Source organism: Opisthocomus hoazin, chromosome 2 (assembly GCF_030867145.1).
Source record: "Opisthocomus hoazin isolate bOpiHoa1 chromosome 2, bOpiHoa1.hap1, whole genome shotgun sequence".
Lineage (NCBI taxonomy): Eukaryota > Metazoa > Chordata > Aves > Opisthocomiformes > Opisthocomidae > Opisthocomus > Opisthocomus hoazin.
The window spans coordinates 98,173,827-98,199,200 of NC_134415.1; the positions used below are offsets into that span (position 1 = coordinate 98,173,827).

At 37.8% G+C, this 25,374-nt stretch overlaps 1 protein-coding gene across 4 annotated transcripts in view; it reads right to left on the reverse strand.

Moving 5' to 3' along the window:
* Nucleotides 1–25,374, reverse strand: part of COL19A1 (collagen type XIX alpha 1 chain) — a 214,630-nt gene that overhangs the window by 55,498 nt on the left and 133,758 nt on the right. For all 4 annotated transcript variants that reach the window (XM_075414584.1, XM_075414582.1, XM_075414583.1 and 1 more), the window contains 8 exons: nt 18,137–18,190; nt 10,550–10,603; nt 6,373–6,435; nt 5,550–5,594; nt 4,537–4,572; nt 3,577–3,612; nt 3,418–3,471; nt 2,173–2,226 (listed from right to left, as the gene is read on the reverse strand). In XM_075414584.1, the coding sequence (XP_075270699.1) occupies nt 2,173–2,226; nt 3,418–3,471; nt 3,577–3,612; nt 4,537–4,572; nt 5,550–5,594; nt 6,373–6,435; nt 10,550–10,603; nt 18,137–18,190 (396 nt within the window). The remainder of the gene's footprint in view (nt 1–2,172; nt 2,227–3,417; nt 3,472–3,576; nt 3,613–4,536; nt 4,573–5,549; nt 5,595–6,372; nt 6,436–10,549; nt 10,604–18,136; nt 18,191–25,374) is intronic.

The window sequence follows — 25,374 nt, forward strand, 5'->3', positions numbered from 1 at the left end:
TTATGTGGCAACACCACTGTTGCAGACTAAAACCTAATGTCAGTTTACATGGGGGATTAGGCAGAACATAGCTGTCTGCATACCTAAAAAGGGACTGAGCCGTAATCAGGGAGGCAGGCAGCCACCTCCTCAGAATAGGCCTTCTGCTCTATGAGGGTGTCAAGTCAAACGTCCAGGGAGCTTTCAAGCTTAGGACAATGGTGCCTAATAGTTTGACATATTTCCTGGAGTATTCAAACTGGATTGAAGATTAACCCGTGCTCTCCTTGCCCAGAGGCACAAGGGTTACAGGCATGCTGGATCTCAGGGGAGGCCCCTACCAGTTTGAGGGATCCTGACCTGCCAGCAGACCCACCAGTCTGTTGTCCAGTGGCATAGTGGTTACAGGTACATTATAACCCCCATGAAGGAGGCCCCCATCACCTTGAGAAACCTCAACCAGTTGGCAGACCTGAATGTGGGGCACACAGAAGTGTAATAACTACAGACACAATAAAACTCTGCTGAGACCCTCCTCGACAGTCCCAACCCACCAGTTTTGCACCCACAGGCATAAAGGTTACAGGCACACTGCGTCTCTGGTGAGGTGCTGATTCCCCCTGCTCCTTCTGGAGGGCCTCCCTCAACAGGCCATGACCTTGTGGTTCAACAAACCATCTGTATCCTGTTCCCGACACTATATGACAGCCTGTACTAGATCTGCATATCGGGGTTTCTTTAAGAACCACTGAGATAAGAGCTTTTATCCTTCTTGATTATCTCTCACTCTCACTTGTTCTCCTGTTAGCACTACGTTCATTGGATCCTGACCTCTCCTTCCAGCAGGGAGACTGCTGCTCGTCTGGGATGGTTGGGCAGCAAGTTGTCTTGGTTTGTGTTGTACAGCTGCTCACAGTTACCAGTCTCAGGTGTCAGTTGCTAAGGTCCCTGGCAATAGTTTCCTTGCATCTCCCTGATCTCCGTGACCTTCCTCCACTTCCAGGACCTTTCCTCCAGCCAAGATCTTCCCCTTCTTCCTTGAGACAACATCTCTTTACTTTCAGGAACCCTTCTATTTTGGCACCGCTGCTTCTTCCAGGTACCCTCACCCCTCGGTTCTTGCCATGTAAATAGACTATGTGCAGAAGCGCATCAGGTGATCCGCCTCCAAATTGGTGAGTCCGTCTCATGCCTTTTTATTGACTGGAGACCCCGGGATGTGCCACTTTTGTTTAGTCCAGGTGCTATCCAAATCTAAAGCAGTCCCTACTGTTGCACCTAACAAGTAGTAGGCTTCTGCTTGAGAGTTCAACAGTTCAGGTTATGACATTCTCGCACGGGCACACAAACACACACACACATATCACCTGCCACCTGTCAGTGTTCACAAATTAAGCTAATTTTCACCTACAGCAGCCATATAATGGCTTTAGGCACTTTATGTCTGTCAGCAAGCCACTGCACCATTAAATTGGAATATCAACCAACAATCATAAGAATAATCTCTCATTCCACTTTCTGCAGAAGTATTTTAGTAATTTAAACTATTGAACAGTAATTAAAAAAGGAGTTTTCTATTAAATTCATTCTAACTAATACTTCTACTCTGGCTAAAAATTTTAATACCTTCCCTAGTTTTAATGAAATTATGTCTTGCTCTGAATATGAGTTTTATTTTAAAATCTGACCTAAATGCTAAGATAATAAACATAATTGCTTCTTCTCTTCACCTTTTCATTCTTTACCTCTTTTACAGGAAGTAAACCAAATCAGAATAATACAAAACCACAGACAGAAATAAGGAAGGCCATGTGTTTAAATCCTTGGGGTAGTCTTACTTTCCTAGTTTCTTCTCACTTCACTCTACACACACTGCCCTTTCCAGCTCACAATATAACATTATTAAAACTTTGCTAGAGATTCTTTCAATTTTCACCTTTTTGTAGAGCTAATTACCTGTGCAAATTAGTATTATCATCCTTACTTACTTGTGCAGAACATTATACAAGGACAAGAACATAACCAAACAGCAGAATTCTGTCCTGAGTCATCCTGTACTACTGTGCTTTGATGATTGATTGCTGCAGTACCACCCACAAAAGGAGCACCTATGATACTCTTGTGGTACTGCTTCACTGGCTAACTATTCACACACCCCACTTCCACAGCTTGGTGAACTTGCATGATACTTACAACTTCTCCTGGCAGTCCCCTGGGTCCAACAGGTCCTGGAGGTCCTTGCAGTCCCTGTGAAACGACATAGTACATGCCTGAGGTAAAAGACAATACACTTGTTGTAATTCAGGGTAAAGCATTCTTATATCTAAATAAATTAAAACACCTGGCATTAAAAGTTATCTTCTACATAGAGTGAGAAGTACAGAGTTTGCTTACTCTCCATTAATCTAACGTTTAGTCCAATAAATCTTTGTGACAAATACATACAAAACACAAAGTACGTATACAAAACAAATACAAGTAAATACAAAGGCACTGCCTAAAGTGAAAGACGAAACAAAAAGGGTAAACCAAGGAGATTTCCTCCCTCAAGGGACAGATCTACAAGGGATTTGTGAACCAGGGGATAAGTGCTCCTCTTTTTGGAATTGATCAGAAGGAGTCCAGAGCACTGAAAGAAAAGACGATTGCAATGTACAGATAACAGGATGACTTGGTGCAAACCCTAACGATCCTTTGGATCTCTGCGAGCCTCTTCCAGAAGGTATACAGTGTGAAGGTGACCACTGCGGTAACAACAATTAGTTCAGCAGCTCCTACCAAGGAAGGGCATCAGCCTCCAAAGAGCAGTATAAGGAGTTAGAGTGGAAAATCATTTTTAAGACCACAATTTCATGGACCCTATAGCTGCATCTACTCCCCCTGGGACTTCTTTTGATGATCTTGGGTACTATCCTATCCAACAAGAATAGTGTTGAGGAGAGGTTACATTTTCACAGTTTCCAATTCTACCTTTGTTTGATACAATTCAAGGCATCATGAGAGATCCTCAAGAACAAACGGTGCTTCAGTCACTTTCTTCAAAGCCAGGCAACGACTACTTTACCATTACCTGCAGACGCATGGGATTAAGCATAGGAGCCGCTAACTGGCAGCGGTTACATTCCTTGCCTCACTCATGGATAAGCAGAATATGCCCAGCTATTGGTGGATTTGTAATTGAAAAATGGGTGGCCATATTCTCGAGTGACCAGAGAACATTTGTGCTTTGCATTAATATTCCTTGCTGAGTGATGCTGGGATCAACAAGAATTTTATGAACTAAAAATAAAACAGCCATGATCTGTGCACAAACTTTTGATATAACCTATTTTCATTCCCTCTCCTTTCACACTAGCTAGAGTTGATAGCATTCAGAATCCTCTTGTATAACAGTATACAATGTAATGGTTATTAATGGCAACAATACCTTTCACATACCTGTGATCCTGGATTTCCAGTAAGACCAGCTGGTCCAGGCTCTCCTGTTTCACCCTAATGATATTGTTTGAGAAAAAAAAATCCAAATTTACTGTTACATCTCCCAGTACCAGATATGTACACCAGCAATGTATATAGTGTGTATAAGTCAAAAAATACCTTATTTCCTTTCGATCCCTCGATTCCAGTTTCTCCCTGAAAACCGCAGGTATGAACCATAAGAAGTTAAAACTTTAACTAAGATCAACTAAGAGTTTAATTTGCTACCTTAAAATATTATAATATAGTTTGCAAACTTAACAAATACTGAGAAAGCATTGAAGAATTTCTGATGCCTTGTGGAAACTCTAAAAGGCATTCCTCTTTCAAACTAATTCTGTTTGCAGGTTTTCCTAGTGTTTTAAAGAAAAATCATTTGAAAACATCACATTTGCTTAAGAGTTTCTTCAGTCTAAAGCCTATTCTTCACCTCTAAATCACTACTGGTGACATAGTATTCATCTCCAAACCCAAAAATTATTACAGTATGCCTTATTTTGTGTATTATAATATGCTAATTACAAGTATCTGAGCAACCTTCAGTTGTTTATTAAACAACATAAATAGCTTTTGCCAAATGTCACAAGAGAGGACAATAGTTAATTAAAAATAAGCAACACATGTAAACAGACTCAAAGAATGAGTGTTCTGAAAATATACCCCAAAATAACAAAAAATTATGCACACATAAAATAGCTACAAGAAAACTGCCAAATGTTAAATGCCACACTGGAAACCGGTAAAACAATTCAAATAATACAGTTCAGCCCACATATACGTTTGTGAAATAACTGAAAGAACGAACAAACCTTCAGGGAACAAAAAAAGCATGTACTTTTAACTCAGTTCATGGAGTGTGCCAACTACAGAAATGGTGAAGAACAGGGCACCTCTGGGTTTTGTTTATAATCTGGATGAACTTGATGCTAGTGTAAGGAGGAGATGATAAACATGCTATCCTACATAATCACTGAATCTAATGAAAGTGTACAAAGAAAAGAATTACAGCATGAATACAACATGAGATCATATCATACATCAATTATTCACATCATCAGTTCAAAACATAGCTATACATACTGGATCTCCCTTGCCCCCTTTCTCAGAAGGCTCTCCCTACGGAAACACAAAGAACAGGTTAACATAAACATATTTCAAATGGTAAATAGTACTTATGTCTGGTTTTGGTGAAAAACCCTTGCGAGTGGGTGTTTTTTTTCCTAACCTATGTAAACTACAAATATACGGACTACAAAAGTTTACTTTAGGGATGATGAGGAGACCATGACTACAGAGTGAAAACAGTACTCTACCACGCGTGATCCTCTCAAGCAGGAACATTAACTAAAAAGACAGTGATGATATGTTTAAGCTGTGTACAAACCTGACAACTTCTCAAACATAAGAGCTTTATAACACACAAAATCATGAATCTGTCATATTCGCAGAGTAAAAAAGTTTCCGCCTGTATGAAAATTGTTTATGCTCAAGGATATGTAGAAAGAAAGCAGCTGGAAGCCTAACAGCTGAACAGCAAAATGCCTGTTATTCAGTCGATGAAGAACTGGGTACACCACATGTTCCTAGAAAAACACAATATACACCTATTACCCAGTAGCATCCCTCCCCCTCAAAACTTTCTGGAAGAGTTAAGCTTAAACTAAAATATATTAAATGAGGAAGTTTATTTATAAATTTTAATAATTTAAAGAGTCCTGCTTTTTCATATAGATATTGAAAATCATGTTTGTAACCTGAAAAAAGTATGAATGGCACCCAATTCGTGGGGCAATCACTGGTCATAAATTTATACAAACATAATTTTAAACTGTCATTCAGTTAAAGTCTGAATGTGCTTAAAGTTAAGGAGTTCATGAGCTGTTGCAACAGAGAATTTTACCTGCATACATAAATACCCTCTCAAAGGAGGAGCTTGAGTAAATTACTAAGGACATTCAGAGACTGACAGCTTTTTCTATGCCCAGACATATTTTCTTGATTCTGAGTATATTTTCCAAGATCTGATTCATAATCAGTATGTTCAGTCACCTTCTAGTATCACAGATAACCACAGAAGTAGCGAATTCATTTACCTTTTCTCCTTTTGCGCCGGCCATTCCCAATTCTCCTTTCTGACCCTTTTAACAAAAAAAATTGTATTTAAAACCTCTTATATTCTAAATGCAAATAAAATCCTCCTCTCCTATAACTGTGTTTTGTCCTGTGTAAGATACAAAAATCTTAACTTTTATGCAACAGAAATTTGAGATTTAATCATGTCCAAATTAATTTAAATCACTGTTTTCTTTAGCAGATCTGCAGGCTTCTCAATAAAAACCACATTGTCAATCCCGCAACATATCCAGCATTCGTCTCTTTTCTTCCAAGTTTAATAGGCATCAAATTGTCAAAAATTCATTCTGCTGTTTAAACAGGACAGATGTCTATAAACAATATACTGCCATATGTTGTGGATTCAGCATCTGACCTCCACATAACATTTTTAGGCTGACTGTAAGTATTTCTGGTACAGAAAGTCCCTTTGTTACAGAGAACCTGCTTTAAATATTCATGATTTAGTATTAAATATATTTTCTGAATTTCTTTTAGAGTCTTTTCCGGTAGGCCAGCTCATTTGACTTCTCAGACAATGTTATAGAAACCACACATAATTTTTCCTGCATTTTCCTTTTCTGGCTATCATAAATTAGAGAAGAAAGGTTCACGTGCTGCACCTGCAGGATGGCAATATGAGTTGGCTATTGGACTACACAGATCAAAGAGCCAGTCCTATCTAAAATCTATTCCTTCAAAGACTGTTGTGATAAATCAAATAAAAGACACTGTGTTAAGGGTGACAGAGACAGGTTAGAGACGAGCTTTGAAATTTCTCCAAATTTCATCAAAAATGCTTACAACATCTCCCTTCTGTCCCTTGGGTCCAGGGGTCCCAAGTAGTCCTAGCAGTCTTGTATCACTCTGGGAAGAAATGTCACCACAAAGATCAGAGAACAGAACGTGTCACCATTTATTTACAGTAGCAACTTCTTTACCATAACATTTTCATGTAATTTACCAGTATGTAAATTCAGGAGACCTAATTTACTACTAGAAAGCGACACTAAATGCCTATGCAGTACATCTAAGTAATGTATTGCAGCAACACATCCTTTGTCACGCATTCATACTCCAGTCAGACCAGCAGAAGATGAACAACAGCATAAAAGGGGAATGTCTATGTTGAATATTGCTATGCAAATCTGTAGGGTTTATTTCTTAACTCAGTGCAAAGAACATACTTTTATGCTCATTATTACAGTACATTTCTCTAGTATGTTAGAAAATAACAATAAAAATCACTTCTCTCCTATGACAAAAGCACAAACTTTTTACTTTTGAGCAGCATGAAATGTAAAAATAGAACTACTTTAAGTCTACTACAGTAGTGAGACAAAAGGAGAGGGAACGAAAATCATCAACAGGCTCCTCACACTGCTCCTCAAAGCAAACAGACAGATTTAAGGACCAGGGGTTCAGGTTGTATACTGACTCAGGTATTATTGCACTGCATCTGTTTACTCTTCTGTACAAGGTAAAGACAGAATAAAATACAAAGCAAATGGTTTCCTTTTGACAAAGCCAGGCTCAGACTACCTAAGGGAACATGTTTTCTTTTAATGACAACAGAAAAAGCAACAAAACCAACAGCCCTGAAAAATGAGCTTGAGTCTGGACCCAAGGAGACCAAGTCCTAGAACATCTGCCAGTGGGCTGAATGGGAACCCTGAGCAAGCTATGGCCATGTTCCAGTTTCCATATCTCTAAAATGGCAAAACATCATGATGAATACGAGTGCCATTTCTACTCTGTTAATATTTTCAGAAGTTGATAAATGAATATAATCTGAATAAAATTCATACTTGTTTTATAAATGTCAATGTCCTGAGAGAGCTTCCTCAGCGTTTAGGGTTTGTAACACTGTTACCACCCTAATGATCAAAATCAGCTCCAGAGCAAAAGGCAGACACCCAAAGAAGGGAACCTGAGTATTGCTGAGACGTCGTTGACTACTGCTTGACTGAGAAAAATCTAGGTGTCTGTTATTATCAGTACACTGTGAGTTATGATTTATTTTGAGTTGTGCATTTCTTTTGCATACATGGAGGAAAAGAAAGGGTATTAGACCAAACAACTACTTTTATACTCTTTGCATATTTATAGGTCATTTGGTCTTTACAACAAAATATAAGTTAAATATGCCAAAGAAAAAAATCTTAGAAAAGTAATAATGAATTATTTAAGAATAATCTATAATTATTATGAATTATAATGGTTTTGAAACATTTCCTCAGCAGACTGTGATGTAGTTTCAATTGCTTTTTGTTGTAGCTGCACTTTTATTTTTACATGTTGGAGAATATTTTAGATTAAACTGATCTGTATGTCCTTTCCAAAGATGTTTAGAAGCAGGTTTGACTGAAGTGACCTTATATTTATGTAAGGAAAACTAGTAAGTAAAAAAAGTGACAAGCAGAGGCCTTGAATGCCCAGGCAAAGGATGATAACAGAGGCTGGAGAGTGTATAAACACAAATCATGAAGCACCATTTACCAGTCACTGAAGGAACGTAACCTACAGAGCAGGGCAGAACCAGTTTCATGGCATAGCGAAGAAAACAAAATGCAGGTATCGAACACACAAAAAGCATCTCATTTATGCTGAAAGCGCAAAAGGCATAACGAGGAGGAATATAAAAATAGTCACACACCTTGCAAGAACAGGCACAAACAAAGAACAGCAAGGGAATAAATACTCCAGCACTGTCTCCCGCCCCATTAAGGATCAATGCTGCTACTTATCCTCAGCAGGTTCCCCTCACTTTCATTAAAGAAAGACTGCTGATCTTGATTTGCCATTCAGCACAATTTGCTGCTGCTATCAGCAATTGTATTTATAGTGCTCTCTTTCACTGTGCACATGGATCAAGTAAATTATACTTCTAAAGACTCGCACTCCAGCCTCCTTACATGATAAAGTGATTGATATTGAGCCAGAAAAACCTTGGTTGCAACAAACTATTAAATACATTGTGCATTTACAACTACTCATCGATATCGTATAGAAATCAGAAGAATTGAAAATAATCTGCTAAGAAACAGAGAAATTATAGACAGACATTATTCATTATGATGGGTTTTAAGATCTCTCTCACGGATCCTCCAGTTTTCTTGGTAACAGTTTCTTGTGATTCCCAGAACCACTAATGCAAAGAGGCCATAGTAATATCCTCAGAAAAAAAGAGATCCTCTAATCACTATAGCAACAAAAATGTGGTCACAATTTAAACACTTTAAAAAACCAGACTGAAAGAAGACCTTGTGAGATCCTTAAGAACATGCATAAAATGTTGGAAAACGACAAGAGACTGTTTTCTGTGGTGTAAGGAATCTCAAAAACCTAGAATATCACTGAAATATCACCCTACATTTGTAAATAATTGAGGCACATTGCAAATTAGATGCTGAAATGTGAAAGATTGCTTGGTACCCTCAAGGTGCAGTGAACAAAATCAGCACTCATCATACTGCATAATGGCATGGGGAAAAAAGGAACGTTGCTGGTGCACACGTCTGCCTAAATGAAGAATCAATGGCAAAGATGACAAGCTGTCTTTGTCTTTGATGACCTCTCTGATGCCTTTGTCTTGTCCTTGTTGGGAATAACCCATTCCCATCATAAAATGTGTAGAAACCAAGATGTTTGCTGTAGCAGTTGGAGGTTTAAGTCGACTCTAAGAAGATCTGAACACAGTTACACAAAATTTGCGTATTTAAAACCCGTCACTTGATCAGAAAGTCATCTCCTCAATCATGTGAAACCAAACAGCATTTCCTTGTTGAACAATTAATTGTTCATGACAGAGTCATTAAAATCTTCAAACTAGACAGCTGAAGGAAGAAGAAAGTTGGTAAACTGTACAGGATTTAAAAGAGTATTAATTTATAGACACAGAGCAGCTGGTCTACATTTTTCCAGAATATTGTTAATTAGGAAACATAAGACACCTTAGGAATTCTTAGAGCCTTACAATGAGAAGAAATGTGATTTTTGGAGACAGATGCTTGCAAATTCCTGAAGATCACCACTGTTTATATTTCCTCCTACAGAATTAACCTTAAAGGGACTATCAAGGTAAAAAAGATTAACAGTCCAGAGATGGGGACTGAGTTACAATAAATATGGTATTGATAGAGGAAACATGGCTGGTATCAGTGAACGCTGTCTTTGGCAGGAAAAATAAAATGGTAAGAAAATGAAAGGTATAAACCCAAAATACAGAAAATGTCAACACATACACATGCAATGGCAGACCAAAACCAGAAACTAATTCTCCCGCTATGAAAATGTCCCTGTCCAGGACAGTGTATAAAACTATGCTTAATTCCTAATGCGTGTTCTAAGGTGATTTGGAATAGACTGAATATCAGAAATATCACGGAAATCAGCAATAAAAGCAACTGGAAATATATGAATTTGACATGAGTTTTGCTCCAGAATCCCTATTCAAAGAAAGATTTTTGTACTCATATGGATATGCTATAGAATAAAAATATCCTGAATTCACCAGCTCTTTATGGTTACACATTTTAATATTAAAAGAAATGGATGTCTTCCAGGTTTGACCTGCATGACTTAAGGTGTGATACACACAGTAACCTTTGTAGTAAGCAAGTATTCCTGTAATAGTGCTTCAGCAGTCTTTGAATGAAATACAATTTTCTGATCAGATAAGTTACGTACTCACTTTTGCATCCATTAAGAAAAATTGTGTGATCTTTAAATTACAATGCCTTATAATGTCAGACACTACAAATGAGTTGAAAAATCTGTGGTAGGAATTTAAAAGCTCTGTCACATGGAACACTCTCCTACACAATTTTAACTTTTTTCTATGAAGTACTGCAGGAGGTTCTGTAATGAAAATATTTTTATTAGGGATCAAAACTGTGATCATTTCTACCTTAGATAGTTCTTAGTCATAAACAAATCAATCTCATAAACATAAATCTCATAAACAATCAAATCTCCATACCTGATTATATTGCTTGTCCAAAGAATCCAGAATTCCTTTTAGTCCAGAAGGACCCTATATGGAAAAAAATGCATCAGAAGGTCATTTTAACTTAAGTAATATTTTGTTTACATACTGGCATACACACACCCTAAAGGTTGCTTTAGGAAACTGAACTCTACTCAGTTTTAAAAATGGTTGTTCCTCAACAAAATGGAGGTTGTTTATTAGAGATGCTATGTCAGAGATTAGTCAGAGTTTTTGTCACACGTTTTAATTTTGTATAACGTCTTTGTTGTTTTACATGCACTGTTATTATACACAAAGGCCTTCCATTTTGTCAAACATGATTTGATGTACAAATAATATCTGAGAGGTTAGGGTTGGTGGCAATCGGTCCATCTAAGAAGGCAGAACTGACACCCACATCAACTTTAATACAAATCCCTTCTGGTATGACCAGCATTTCTGTTCTGCAGCATTTAAAATCTCCCAAGGAAGTACCATTACTGGTAAGGAGAGCCATCAGAGATTCACAGAATGATTTCTACATGCGGGAAAAGGTTGTGAATGTGTGATAAAAACAAGTAAAGGTACTTCCTTGAGGTACTGAACTTCAAAAAGATGTGAAACACGACCATGATTTTGAGTCAACAAACAGACTACTTCCCTGGGGAAAAAAATTTCAATCTGATGGAAACTGACTAATTAAAGAGAGGCAATAACAAATTTCCCATGGAGTCTGAGGGTATAAAAAACAAGGAAGATGGTAAAGCCAGATTAAAGTCAAATAGGCAAAAGCTATTAAAGCTAACGGATAAATCAGTAAGACGTGGCAGAACGTTATTGCAGCATACCAGAACAAGACAGGAGTGCTCTGAGACATCGTCACTAAATCATGAAATACGATTTTACGTATTTGCTGTGATTTCATTGTTGCAGAAATACAGCGGTACTTAAATATTAGGGGGCACTACAAAGAGTTGGAAGCCAGAAGAAACATGACAGGTGCCTCACTCCCTCTTTGTTCCCCAACATCAGAAGAGATACAAGGCCAAAAATTTTTCCATTAATTTTATTTTGGAAGTGAATTGTCACTTCAAGTTTATATTGAGAAATAAGATAAATACAGACATGACGTTTTGACTGGGATGCTCACTCAACTCTGATTTCTGAAGTTATTAGCAGAATTTTTACTTCGATATCCACATTAAGGATGGCAATCCAGAACTGGGATTGAACCGTGACAACACTGCCTACTTATTAGATGCCTCAACTTCAATACTGTAATCCTGCAGTGCCAAATCCTTGAATCCAGAATCCTTGCAGGATTCTGTAATCCTGCACGGAGTAAAAAATGAGAATTTATGCTCCCTTCTCATTTGCCACCATGTTGTTTCTTTTTCTGTTTCTCCACAAATGAAACTGCTGCAACCACACAACCCAGAAATGATTGAATGCTGTATCTGTCACCAACCCTAACTTCACAGATATTTTTTGTACATCAAATAAATCATTTTTGACAAAATGGAAAGCCTTTGTACATGTCATGGTTTTGAAAAACAGATATAACCTCAAAAAAGCCCAGAACTGTCTCATGAAGCAGGCAGTCAAGGGGAACTTAAGGCATTTGGGTTGCATTCTTGACTATGCCACAGCCTTTGCGTTACCAGAGGTAAACCACCTCTCTGGTTTTAGTCTTCCCATTTTCAAAAACTGACATAAATGTAATTATTTTATCTTTCCATCAATCTTTCTAAAATAAAACTAATAAAAGGAGCGCACAACAACAGTAAGTACTTTTATTCAAGGGTGTTTTCCTAAACTCTAGCCTCTTTCTTCTCTTCCACGCTGTTTCTCTCCACTTACATAGCTGCATAATCCACTCTGAATTCTTTATGGACAAGAAAAGAATCAGTAGCATTGGCTTGCAACTGGAGAAGCAATGAAATTAAGAGGAGTTGAAGAATTATTGTACAGGCAGTTTCCAGCTTTTGAATGAGAATTCTGCACATCTGCCACTTTGAAGATCACTTGAGCAGGGTTTCCTTTTTCTTTTTTAATATCAAGTTTTGTAATTGAGAGAAGTGAAGCACATAGAGAGTATAGCTGCATAAATAAGAAAAGAACTGAAAGTGTGTCCTGATTGTTTTCCAAAATTACAAACAGCTTTCAGATGTTATTTCTATAGAGAAGGCAGGAATAGAAGCACAGGTGCTTAAAAGGTAATAGCACCAAACTGTGAAATTACTGGGGTATATAATATATTTGTCTCCCTTCACTTTTTATAGTTCGTCTGCATTTCTGTAAAGACAAGACTGCTGAAAATGTCTATCCAGCCCATGCAGTAAAATGTGTAACAAGTAATTGCACTGGTTGCAGCTCAAGAACAGGCCATTTTGGAGAACGAAGCATTGCAAGTGACTCAGTGTAATCACTTTATCCATCTACTTCAGATCTGTGCCTGCCCATTAAAATACAATACTGGTTTTCTCATTACTATAACATCAAAAATCGTGAAACTCATCAGTGAAGATGTGCAATATTGTGTAACTATTCCAAAGAGCAAATGGAAAGAATGATGAAGGCATGACATCTGCCACAATAGAATACATTAAATAAATTACATTTTTATATGGATTTTAAAAACTTAAATGCATAGAAACAAGGAATATGATCAACCCTTGCCAGTCATTCCCATCTTACCATGTAAGCATTTCTAATATTCTTCCAAAAAGCAGCTGAAAGTCCAGGAATATCAGAAATGCTACTGCCAATTTTCACTTATCATTGCTTTAATTTTCTGTTTATTGTAATTAACTGATAACATTCATTCCCCTTCAAAATACTGGTAGCGGAATGACAGTATTTCCTGAGGGAGAGGAAATGAGATTTCCAAGGTAAACTGCTGGCTACTTAAGATAACTAGTTTGGTGGCACTAACATACATACTGAATAATAAAAGACCAAAAGTGTATGGAATTAAATGAAGAAGTTCAAGTAGTCTGTGAACTTCTCCACTGCCTCACTTAAAACACAGACAAAAATGAAACTCTGTTTTAATTCAAGACTTTAAGGAGTAACACCAAGCTAATCTTCCAAGCGAAAATAGTTGTGAAGATAAAAAGATGTGAAGTTCAGCCCCTTGTGAAGGTAAATGATAAACTGAATGATGAGCTCCAAGGGCTACAGCAATTGTGAAATAAATCTATTCTGGTTGCAAACAATAACTTTGGAAATGTTGGCAGAAAATAGCATGTTTAGGAGCATGAATAATTGTGACTGCAGTTTACCTATCTGTGATTTAGCAGACCCAAAGTTTCTTTCCTATCCCTGCCACAGACAGCTTGCACAAAATGGCACTTGTCCAAATCAGACAGTCTTCATGTTTCCTACCTTTAAAATCCACTTCTGCCAAACAACAACACTGGGCAGAAGTCACACTCTGACTCACCCCAAAGAACGCTGTTATACTCGTGGAAGTCCATAGCACAAGTCTAGCCTGGCATTCTTATTTTAAAAACAATCTGGTGTTCCACTAAAATGAGAGCTATTTAGAAATGGAATTCCTCCAGTCATAACAGTTCCAGTAGAGACAGGGAAAATTGGGACAGAAAAAATAAAGTCAACTCTTAATGGAGAAACCAGTAAAACTCCTTTTTCTGTCCTTTAGCCTACCTATGTAAAAAGAAATACCCCGCTGCTGATCCATGTAAAAGTAAAAATTAAAAAAGAGCAAAAAAGCCCCAACCCCAAAACCTCCCACAACTGACCATAATACGTGAAAGACTGTCAGACATCATGCAGCTATTTTCTAAGCTGGACAGATGGAAAAAAAAAATGATCTCCTCTTAGCAGAACTCTACACAAAACCAGGCAGGTAGTAATTCTACAACCCAGGACCAGAAAAGGATTTTGCCTAAGCCAAGTGTGTAGAACTGGGTCTGTACATCCTTAGGAAAACAGCATTTAAATACTAAATTCAGGCACCCCCCATAAATTCACTTTTAAGTACTGAAAAAAAAATGGTGCGGGAACCAGAAAGCCAATGCATTAGACATCTGTAAAATAAGCCACGATTTGCTGGTAACCCCTCCTTCATTGCTAAGTCCTGTAGATGGTTTTGTTAGCAGCTAGAGCAGAAGAAAGTTGTCAGTTCAGTTCTGCAGTCAGATCAAAATGTTTTACTTACAGCCTCACAGCATCCTACTAGTATAGTATTTTGTTTGTTTGTTTCATAAGATCAGCATTTCAGTTTCTGTGAAGAGCCATGCCGAGCACGATAACAACAGGTGAAAGAGCCAGTATCTCTTTCAGAAGACTTCAGAAGAAAATGCAAGCAAGAAAATGTATGAAATATGTTTGAAGGTTACAGAGATTTTGATTTCACGACCATGATTTTCAGAATGCTGCTGAGAGTGAAATGAATAGTGTATTTAAGAGAAGCTTTAAATTGCTCTTTAAAAGCAAGGAAAGGATCAAAAAGCACTAGAGGGAGCTGCTGTTCTACCTAACCCGCTCGGAGTCCTTGTTTTCAGCATAAATTGTTACCCACTGGAGTGAGACAAGCCTGAGCACACATCTCAGCTCTCCAGTATTCAAATAACAGAACAGTACTCAAAACCAGCATCAGGCAGCAAAAATGCAAACCATGAATTCTAAACCATAAGGGAGTAACAGAACACTTCAAAAGTTTATAATATTTAATAAACTTTTAAATATACTCAAAGGAGGATCATCATCTGCGTAGGCTTACAGAAATACTTTTATAACCTGTCAATAAAAATCCTCATTGACTCCTCGCCTTTTGCAGGCACAGGCTTTGCTCCAAAGGGAAAAATGACATAAAAGAAAGGATAAGGGGAAAATGACACTAAAGAAAAGGTACCTGGAAGAAGTTGCACAGAGTCCCACTTTGAGTAGTTCATCACCAGCTGCAAATCAGTCTACGTTTCTGACACTGACACAGATTTTTAATCAAAGATGTGCAGGTGATGTTATGGGACTAGAAACTCACTACAAATACTAATTTTACTGAAAAAATAATCCCCAGAAATTAGGGTAGGGAAAAAAAAAAGAGATGAGATACTGAGAGAAGGTTAGAAAAATCTGAAATACTGTCACCCAGTAAGTAAAAATTGTTATTTTAATTAATCAAAACTCACACCATTTAGTAGTGTCCAATTTAAAGCCCTCTTGACCATTCAGAATGTGGTCTCATAATCCCGCCCTGCACACACTTTTTTTAGGATTATCCTTTATACCAGGTCCCCTGAGTATTGTATCCTGTCCACCAACTTCTTCCTCAAGGAGGCAGAACTTTCCTTCTCACAAGTGTTTTTGTCATTACTGAACACCTGGCTGTTCTAATATCTAAATTAAGTACTTAAAGTTATGGCATAAACTGATAAATAAATTAGGTAAATTTATTAATTTCGAACACACAGTGTGGTCTGTAGCTACCCTAACAATTAATGACTGAATCTCCTTTTTCTCAAATAGAAATATCGTATTCTTCCGAAACATCAACCAAACACCAAACTTACTTTCGCTGGAGAGTCTTTTTTACATGTCCAGTCTATCTGTCAAGCATTTTGTACCCTGTATATGCCAGACTTATGACAGCAAGCACCCTGCAGGTGTGATATTTCTATTGCACTTTGGAAAGGCCAAAGTAAAGGCTGACTATATATCCACGTGCACGAGGAAGTTGCCACTACTTACTATCAGAAGAGAAAGCCTAACTGGAAGCACTACATAACAAAATTTAATATGGTTTGAATCTTGAAAAAGAGAGGAGTGATGGATCATGTTAAGTCTTCTAGCTATGTAGAAGCCGTAGCGCTTTAAACATGGGGATACTGCCAATGCACATTAGCAGGCATTACTGCTCTTAGAGTATGCTTTTTCTATGTGTTATAGACTCAGTCTTGGAAGAGGAACACAAGATGCTGGTGTAGCTGTATCCAAAGTAAGGACTGCATCAAGACAGTCATACCAGAAATAAATACTTTTAACCAATATTTAGGACATGACTTCTTGAGGAACGCTTTTCTGGTATGGAGGCTACAGTACCATTTCGAGCTCCTTTATGGATGCTGCCATGGTGACAAAGTTGTGCTTTCCATTTGCTGTTAGAAAACCTGAAATAGGTCTCACTAATAAAAATGCAGTTTAGATTCCACTTAAGATTTCTGGTACGTCTGTCAAGGATCATACATCTTCACAAGCCTGACCTGCCAGCAAATCTATGATGTCAGAAATCTGCAATGGAAACGGCTTTTCACTCGTTCACAAAAAGCTAAGCAGATTAGGTCTAACATTGACCTCTGATATGGTTTGCTTTTTTTTTTTCTCTTTTAAAGGTCATGTTTGGCATTTGTATTAAGAAAGATTCTGCATCAGTCCTTTCCTTTATTCTGACTCCTTCAGTCTGCAGTACCGTTTCAGCATTAGGAAGCCCAAACTGTACAAAAGACTCAAATAAGCAAGGCTTCAATATGACTATACGCAGGGGAGAAGAGGGATCGGGAGGAATTTTTAACGATGTAGTTTTATGCAGGATAAATGAACTCCATCACCAACTCCTCTTTCTGAACACATTTTGCAAGGAAAAAGGGGAAAAAATATAACATCTATGCAGTTTTTTTTTTAGATGCATGTAAATGACATCTATTTCATTTTAGTCATTGTATTTCATGCAGCAGTGCATTATTCTCTTCTCTACAAATAAGACAAGTTTTTCCTTGCAGTGAGGTTGAAGCATATGAATCAAACGTTCTGATGCATACCCATTTCAGGTAAGCAGAAAAAAGCATTATGAAATCTTTGTTTGATGTTAAGAATGTAAAGCAGTAGAAGTTTATTTCATCCACAATCAAATAGCTGCTTTGTATTTGTACAACACAATATATAGGGAATTTTACAAATATGACAAAGTCTTCCTCTACAAAAGGAAGGCTGCATTCATTCTAGACTAATATACATCCACGTCTGACTTCAAATTTGAAACCCTGTAACCCTTAAAAAAAAAAAATTGAAATCTCAAACCGCTTCGATCTGAGCCATACTCTTCTGTTCTTCATAATACAAATCCTTTCAGAGTCATGTATTTCTTAATCTTTTTAATTCTTCAGTAAACTCATTTGAACTACAGCTGAGCGCTCATTCCAGTGCTGAGTATAATCCTCCCCACCATTCAGACAGTTGGCACATGCTTCACACAGTCCTTCTTTCAAATTACCCCTCAGAGACAGAAATTATCCCATCGTCTACAGAGCATCACGCATTTTGCAAAGTGAATGAAGGCATAGTATTCACATTTAGCACACACGGCCAGTCTTTCTTTGCAATGCCAGACAATTTCTGCTTACTCCGCTGAAGTCTGCATCTTGTTCTTTCCCTCCTGTGTAGTCCCTTGTATTTGTGGACCCAGTCCTTTTATCTTCCCTGTATCAAAAGGCTAGCAATAGCAGTTGTTTGATACAACAGCGAAAACACAGGTCAATTGTTTTCAACTATACTTGTGATCAGGTAACCTGCTATAAAAATGCTAACAAAGTACCAAGATAAAGTGAAAATTTCCCATTCCAATCATTAGTAACTCACAGGAGGTCCTGGTGGCCCTGGTTCTCCTGGGAGACCTGGTTTGCCTCGCCTTCCCTGGAAACAAAAAATAAAAGAGACATTTATAAATGCTATGGCCAGTGACTGATTTGGAATAAGATTTCTGTTTAACAAAAGACTTATTGCCTTGCTTATTAGCAAAAAATTCCAAAACTATAAAAAATGAATACTCTGTATCAGTCACCGCAACACTAATTCGAGTACTTTTAGGATTGTTCATAATAATTATGACAAACTATATTTGCATCACTCTAACATTTACTGTCATGTTTTAAAGCTGTCTTGAATGTGAGTGCACATTGATAGGGCTATAAACAGAGCATCTTGATGAGGTGTAAAGAAATCATATTTTATCTGAATGTACCAGAGCTTGGGATGTCAAACTGTGCTGCAGTAGTCACCCTTACTTGCACAGTAAGTACATATGTGCAGTATAACCCAATTAACAAACACTCACACCCTTCTCCTCCAGGATGTGATAATGAGCAGAAAAGTCAGAGATTTATTTGCAAAAACAATTCACCTTCCTTGTGCAATTACTACCATCTGTGTATATAATGCACATGCAAAATCATTTGCTTTAAAACTTAAGGTCCATAAAAGTATACTTAATGGGAGACTTTCCACTCAGATTCTAAAAAGATGCACATATAACTATTATAATTTTTTAGTACAGAGCTCGACTGAACAACTGTTGTTTTCACATATGCTTTTTTTTTAGGAAGATCAACATAAAAATGGAAGAAATTTACAGTAATTTACATCTTTATTACCAAGTTGAAATCTGATGTGCATTTTTTAGAAACAAAGACGAGAACAGCTAATATCTAGGTGCAATGGCAAAAAACAAAATCAATAAACCAAACACAAACTATATTCATTACGACAAAATTTTTCCCTTGCATACGGCAAACATAAATTAACAAAAAGCATCAGGGGGATGTCCTGGTGAAAACTTGGCTTAAGAAGTTATAAAATGAAAACGCTTGCTGACAGGTCACAATTAACACATAAGTGTATTTCTGTAAGCTGTGGTACCTACTTCTAAGCCTGCTTCTGTGCTTCACTAAATGACGATCTCACACAAAGTGCAGAAGTAATCTAAGGAACAGAAAGCGAAATCTCAGCTTTGTTTTTTACAGGTGAGAGCCCTGATCTGTAGGAAACTACTCTCATGCTCTGCCTTTCATTAATCTTCATCTACGCTGAGGGGAAACAAGATGATGAGTTAGGGTGGAAAATCCCTTTTCCTCACACCCTCCAGCTCACCAGGGTAACCTCTTGCCTAGATGCCTGGGACTCTCCTGAGAAGCAGGAGGTAGGGATTTGGAGCCCTTCAAGTTGAAGAAAGAACCAAGTAAGAGTTGTGGGGATGTGTTTCATCTGCCGGGCTGTGCCACATAACATGTACGCTGCCACCACGGTTTTACGAATGTCCCCAGCCAGTTAGTGTGTTTTAAGGGCAGCGTGGAAAAAAAAAAATACCCCTCAGCATATCTGGAGTGCCAGATTCCTGGGTCTTAACTAGCTGAGACATATGTTATGTGCTGAGCTGTTTAATCCTGCCAGTACTCGCACGTGCAGGGCTGTAACTGGGGCAGCTCAGGGTAAATTTTCAGAACAAAAATAAGGTACTAGGTACCTATATTGGGCTCACGCTATGCTACCCCTTACCAGCCGCCCCCACCATGTCCTCTGCTGTGTTGGTAACACTCTTCATGCAGCCTTGTGAGGAGCCAGAGCTGGGAACTCATCCGGGCTAAGGATGGCCCACAAAAAAGTAGAGCTGTTTTTGATTTTGCTCAGTTCATTGGGCAACTGAGTAGCTTGCCTGGCCTGACAGAGGGCACAGTACCAGGAAAGGCACACATGACCAAGAAAAGGGGGCTGTTGTTAGCTAGATCTAGACTTCTGGACTGATCTCTACTTCAGAAATACAGACAGAATCTACTATTTCCTGACTTTTTTGAAAAACAGTGAACTTTCCTCAAAAAGTATGAAAAACAGATTGAGAGGTAATGATGTAAGTAATAAACAACGATAAATTGCTTCATACTTTTTAAATAGTCCATCTAAGTTATAATGATCTATACTGTTGACTTCTTGAAGCACCCTCCTTTTCCTGTTTGGACTTATTTAAAGTATCCTGAGGATGACACTTAAAATCTCAGCAGTCTAAACAAAGTATCAAGGAAGTGTCAGGAGGAAGAAGGCAGGGCTTTGACTGGCAGACACAACTGTGAATGAGGTGTTAATTACACAGGAAAACATGGAATATGTTGGGAAGGCAATTTTATCTCTATTTACAAGACGAGCTAAAATGTGATTTATGGCATATTGCAAAGTCAGAACTTGATAAACTCTCTGACAAATCAGTTATAATAAAAAAATTGGGCATAGTTATTTTTCACGGCCCTTTATTAATTACCAGAACACCTCCCTCGTGAAACACAGAAGAAACACTTGCTCTACCTTTTATCCAATCATTACATTATTAGTCATTATACTATGTGCTATGTGTACAAAAAACCTGCAGAACAATCACACAGGTTGGTATGATGGATCAGCTTTTTCTAGAGGAACAAAAGGCCTTTTTTCTTCCTACAAGCACCCTTCTAAACTGTCTGATATTTTAATTTTAACACAGAAATCTGTAAAAGGCCACTACCTTTCAGCAACCCCTTTCAGATAACAGAGATTCAGATCTTCGGGATACACACAGCTCCACCTACTTGCCAGCACTCCTGCTTCTCTATGACTTCCCAGCATCCATGTGGAAAAAATTAAAATATATACTATAATAGTAGTGTAAGTAAAGTAGTTCATGTTTTTGTTTAGGATAATTAAAACAATTAGAAGAATGTTTTTGATAAGCCCATTACGGCCTTGCCTTGAGCAGACCATGAGCCAGACTGACTGAATATTTACAGTTTGATTCTGAGTCTTCCTTCTAGCAAGCAAGCAACAGTGAAAAACGTCTTGATGGCCTCTCTCTGGTTCGTTGAGTGGGCTTAGCGGAGAGCCACAGCTCCCACCTCCTGCTCAGAAGCGGGTCTTGGCAGCCCCATGAGAGCAGCACTTGCTGCCACGGTGCTGTGCATGGGGCAGGCAGCCGGCACAGGAGGCCCATTACCTTTACTTTGTTGAGTTCACTGAGCAAATATTGAGATTATAAAACCACTCAAAATATAAATGAATGTTCTAGACTACACATACTTGCTTTAACTAAATAAAAAAGCAATACCACCTATACTAACTCAAAAAAGCTAAGTGGTGTCTACAAGTTGTCTAATGCCACTTAGAATAACATCTAAAGAAAAGCAAAGCAAAACAGTCACTGGTTATTTCCTTTATGCTGCACACATTTTTGTTGGCAATCGATTTGATAAGAAGTTGTCTAAATGTTACTGATATTGCATCCTGTCCCCTTGACTCATGAAATGTCTCCCCTCAACTAATTCGGACAGTCGTCTACTTTGCTCTTTTCCATAGGACAAACTTCAGCTATGATACACACACAAATAAATCAAATAACAAGTGCTTGGTAAAGGGCAAAAAAGACAAAATATTAAAAATAAAATAAATGAGGCATTATATGCTTCAGCAAACCCCAGCTGAGTGCCTAGCTGAAGTACATGGTCAACTGCCCTCTTTATTCCTCTCTTCCTTCACCTCTTCTGTTAATCGAAATGACTTGATGAGCTTTGCCTTACATTAGATGGAAAGCTGCTCAGAAGAGAAGCTCTGTGTGCTCTGATTCTGACTGCCGCCCCTGGGCACTGCTGCAGATCCAACACACAGTGCAAGAATTCAAAGTCTATATTGCAACCCCCAGCTGTATCATGTTGCATCCATCTATTCGCATATCTCTAACTATAGAAGTGTAAAATTGCTAATCCTAGTGTCTAAAAATAAGATGCGGATTATTTTAGGATAAAATTGAGCAGAGTTATGTAGAAACACTGACATGATTTATGGAATTAATAATTTAAAGAACCCACACTTGAGTACAAAGGTAAAAGTTCTTAAATAAGCCTGTGTGAATTTTCAAGGGAAACTGTCAGTCAGCAGTTCCTGAAACACATCATCACATTTCAAAACAGGAACTAGTTCTAGAGAAAGTAGGAAGCTGAGCTTTAAAGTCATAACTACTGTAGTTATTATGTAAGATTAATGAGGCTTATGTAACTCATTTGCCAAGCTAAACTAAGATTCTCTTGAATAATCCTCAAACCAGAATGACAAAGGGACAGATGTACCCGAAGCAGGAGGCACGTGGACAGTAAAGACCCCTGTCTCAGCGTGCCCAACCCGTGGACACCCCGCCAGCCCCTCGGGCACTTATAAACAGCCATGAGAGTAGAGCTCTGGGCAGTTAAAAGACTGTTTTTCTAGATGCCCAAAGTTGCCACTAAGCAGCCAGAGAATTCAGAGTACAGAAAAGAGGCCTTCCCTTGTCTCAGTCCTCTAAGCCGATACGTCTAGTCCATATAAACTTCCCAGTTTTCCCTCTCTGTCTGTAGTCACAACCTGGTACTCCTGGCAGCTCACCTGCCTGGAAACCCAGTCCAGCCCAAAGCTGGTGACAGTCCTCTGCTCCATGGTTTACCAGAAAAAGTTTGCCAAACTGCCACTTTAGGGGAATGAAGGCAGACATTGCATGGCAGTAACAGTAAGAAAGCCAGTTCAAGAGCTAATTGGAAACAGAAGACTAGAAATAATCAGAAAATTCAGAGCAATCACTCACCCAACCCAACTGCACAACAGCGCACATCTACCAGTCTCCTGTAGGACAGGAGAAGGATCCAAGTCAACTATCTGACAGCTCACAAAGTGAAAATTACACACCAACAAATGCACAGCCTGAATAGAGAGTCTTTATTTTCCATTATGAATTTAGATAAAATTTGGTAATATTTACAGAGAGATCTGACATTTAACCACCTGACTGCACAACTTCTGTTAATAAGAGTTTTGTCGTTAACTTCAGTAGAGTCACAATTGCACAATTTTTTTTTTTAATCCTTAGAAACCTTATAGTTTGGATATTCTCTTTCCTAAATTGAAAATCGATGTTGCAGTCAATGAAATCTTTTTAACTTCAGTAATACAGAGTTAGGACTTGAATGTACAATTCCCTGTTCAATCATATTAACCTTAGCCTTGAGGATGTATTACGGTAACCAGCGCGCATTACAAATTAACCTCTGTATTAAAAGTTAAACCTGAATAAACTCACAGGAAATAAGGCCAGAAGGAAAGAAATCAAGCAGTCTGCAGAAAACAAGGGAAAGTCTGCCCCTCATATCCCACCAAAGCCTTTCACGGGAGCATGGCTCACAGAAGAACAGAGCACACAGAACCTATTCCCCTGTTTTGAAAGAGAAGTCACTAGGGAGCTCCTCACTAATGCAGAAGCATTCCTGCAATCAACCTTGGCTTTCTAACTTCAGGGATAATTTCCAATAGACTTTAGGTTTCTTCACTTTTGTAGTCATAAAATGGTAAAAGAGAGCACCTAGCCAGCCTATACAAGACTATTCAGTTGCATTTAACAAACATCAAAAAAAGCACTTAAACAGGCACAGCAGTGGGAAGAAATGAAATGCCACAACCTATTTTGTCAAATAATGCCTATACAAAATCCAGCACAATTTTTCAAGTGTATTCACAAAAGTGCATTTCCAATTCAAAATCACTTGTAGAAATATTTTTCAACTACATTTGGATACTTTTGATATGAACACCTTAATTTTTAATTATGAAAAATAATTTCCTGTTCTCTGATGTTGCTATATCTTTCACTAAGAGATGCTAAAAGAAATATTGATAACAATATTTGGAAGGGAGCCTGAACATTTTAAATGAGACCTTAAAAGTGAAATGATTTCTGCTATTCCAGTAAAAATCAGATTTTAATGTCCTCAGTGGAAAGTAAAAAAGAAATTTAAAAGTGATACAACTATTTTCTAACTGACAAATCTCTCTTCAACTTTCTATACTACAACTTTTTTTTATCCCATTTTTAAAAGCCAAAGTGGGAAAAATACTTTTTTTTTTTTTTTTTTTCTAAGCTGTATCCTACCTTACCAGTTATTACTTTGCTTTTACGGTAGAGACATTCTGGTAGAAAACCTGAAAATTATCTCCCTCTTTCATATTAACAATTTTAAACTGTTAAATACGTGAGTGGAGGAAAGTACAGAACTTCAACTTAAAGATAAAACCAGACTGGAGCTTTGCATACTTGAAAACAACTTACATCAAAGTCAGGGAAGACTGAGAAGATTAAAAGAGATTCCAAAACTCCAGAGCTGTAGCTGTGAAAAACGCTGTTTGCTCTGTGCCAGGAGCCTGACCTACTATGCAGTAATTATCATTGCTCTGTAAAGCTTGTTTTACAACTGGTTGAGTACAACATTTACCCACTGAACTAGAAAACAAATTATGTCAAAGAAATATTTAAGTTCTATAAACCAGATAAATGCAACCTGAATTTAAATTAATTTTGATGTCACTCTAAACAATTACGCTAAGAAAATCTAACAGCTCCCTGCTCATTTATTTGTTTAGGAAGATTTTCCACTGTGTCATAATAATTTTATTCATGCTTGATTAGAAAAACTTGTAATCTCAGAGAGTAAATTGATTATTAACATAAGGCAATTTCACAAGGTCCCTCCAAACACATAATTTGAGGGAAATCAATGCTGAAACACCAAATATGACAACACAAAGGACTGTCAGTTTTATGAGGTGTTTATCACTAAGATAATGCTATAATAACCTCCTCTGAAATATTATAAACACAACAATTGGAAATAAGGAAGTTGTTTCAAAAATATTTACTTCAAGGCACCTGCAGCTTTCCAAGGAATAGAGAGTCCAGAATATGGCTGTGGTATCGTAGCCAGATTTGTAAATGTTTGAACTGAATTCATGGCTGAAACTAGGGAAACCATCACGGTGGAGAATCTGTCTGTTTAAGTACACGTGAAACATATTAAAAAATTCTGTTAATACATAAAAATAAAGTTGTTGGCAGCTAGGCTGAGAATAAGCTACAGCTATTTAAGTAAAACCACAGAGAATTGTCTGGGTTGGAAGGGATCTCTTCAGATCATCTAGTACAATCCCCCTCTCAAGCAGGATCAATTGTCTAGGACTGTGTCTATTCAGCTTTTGAATATCTCCACAGACGGAGACTCCACTACCTCTCT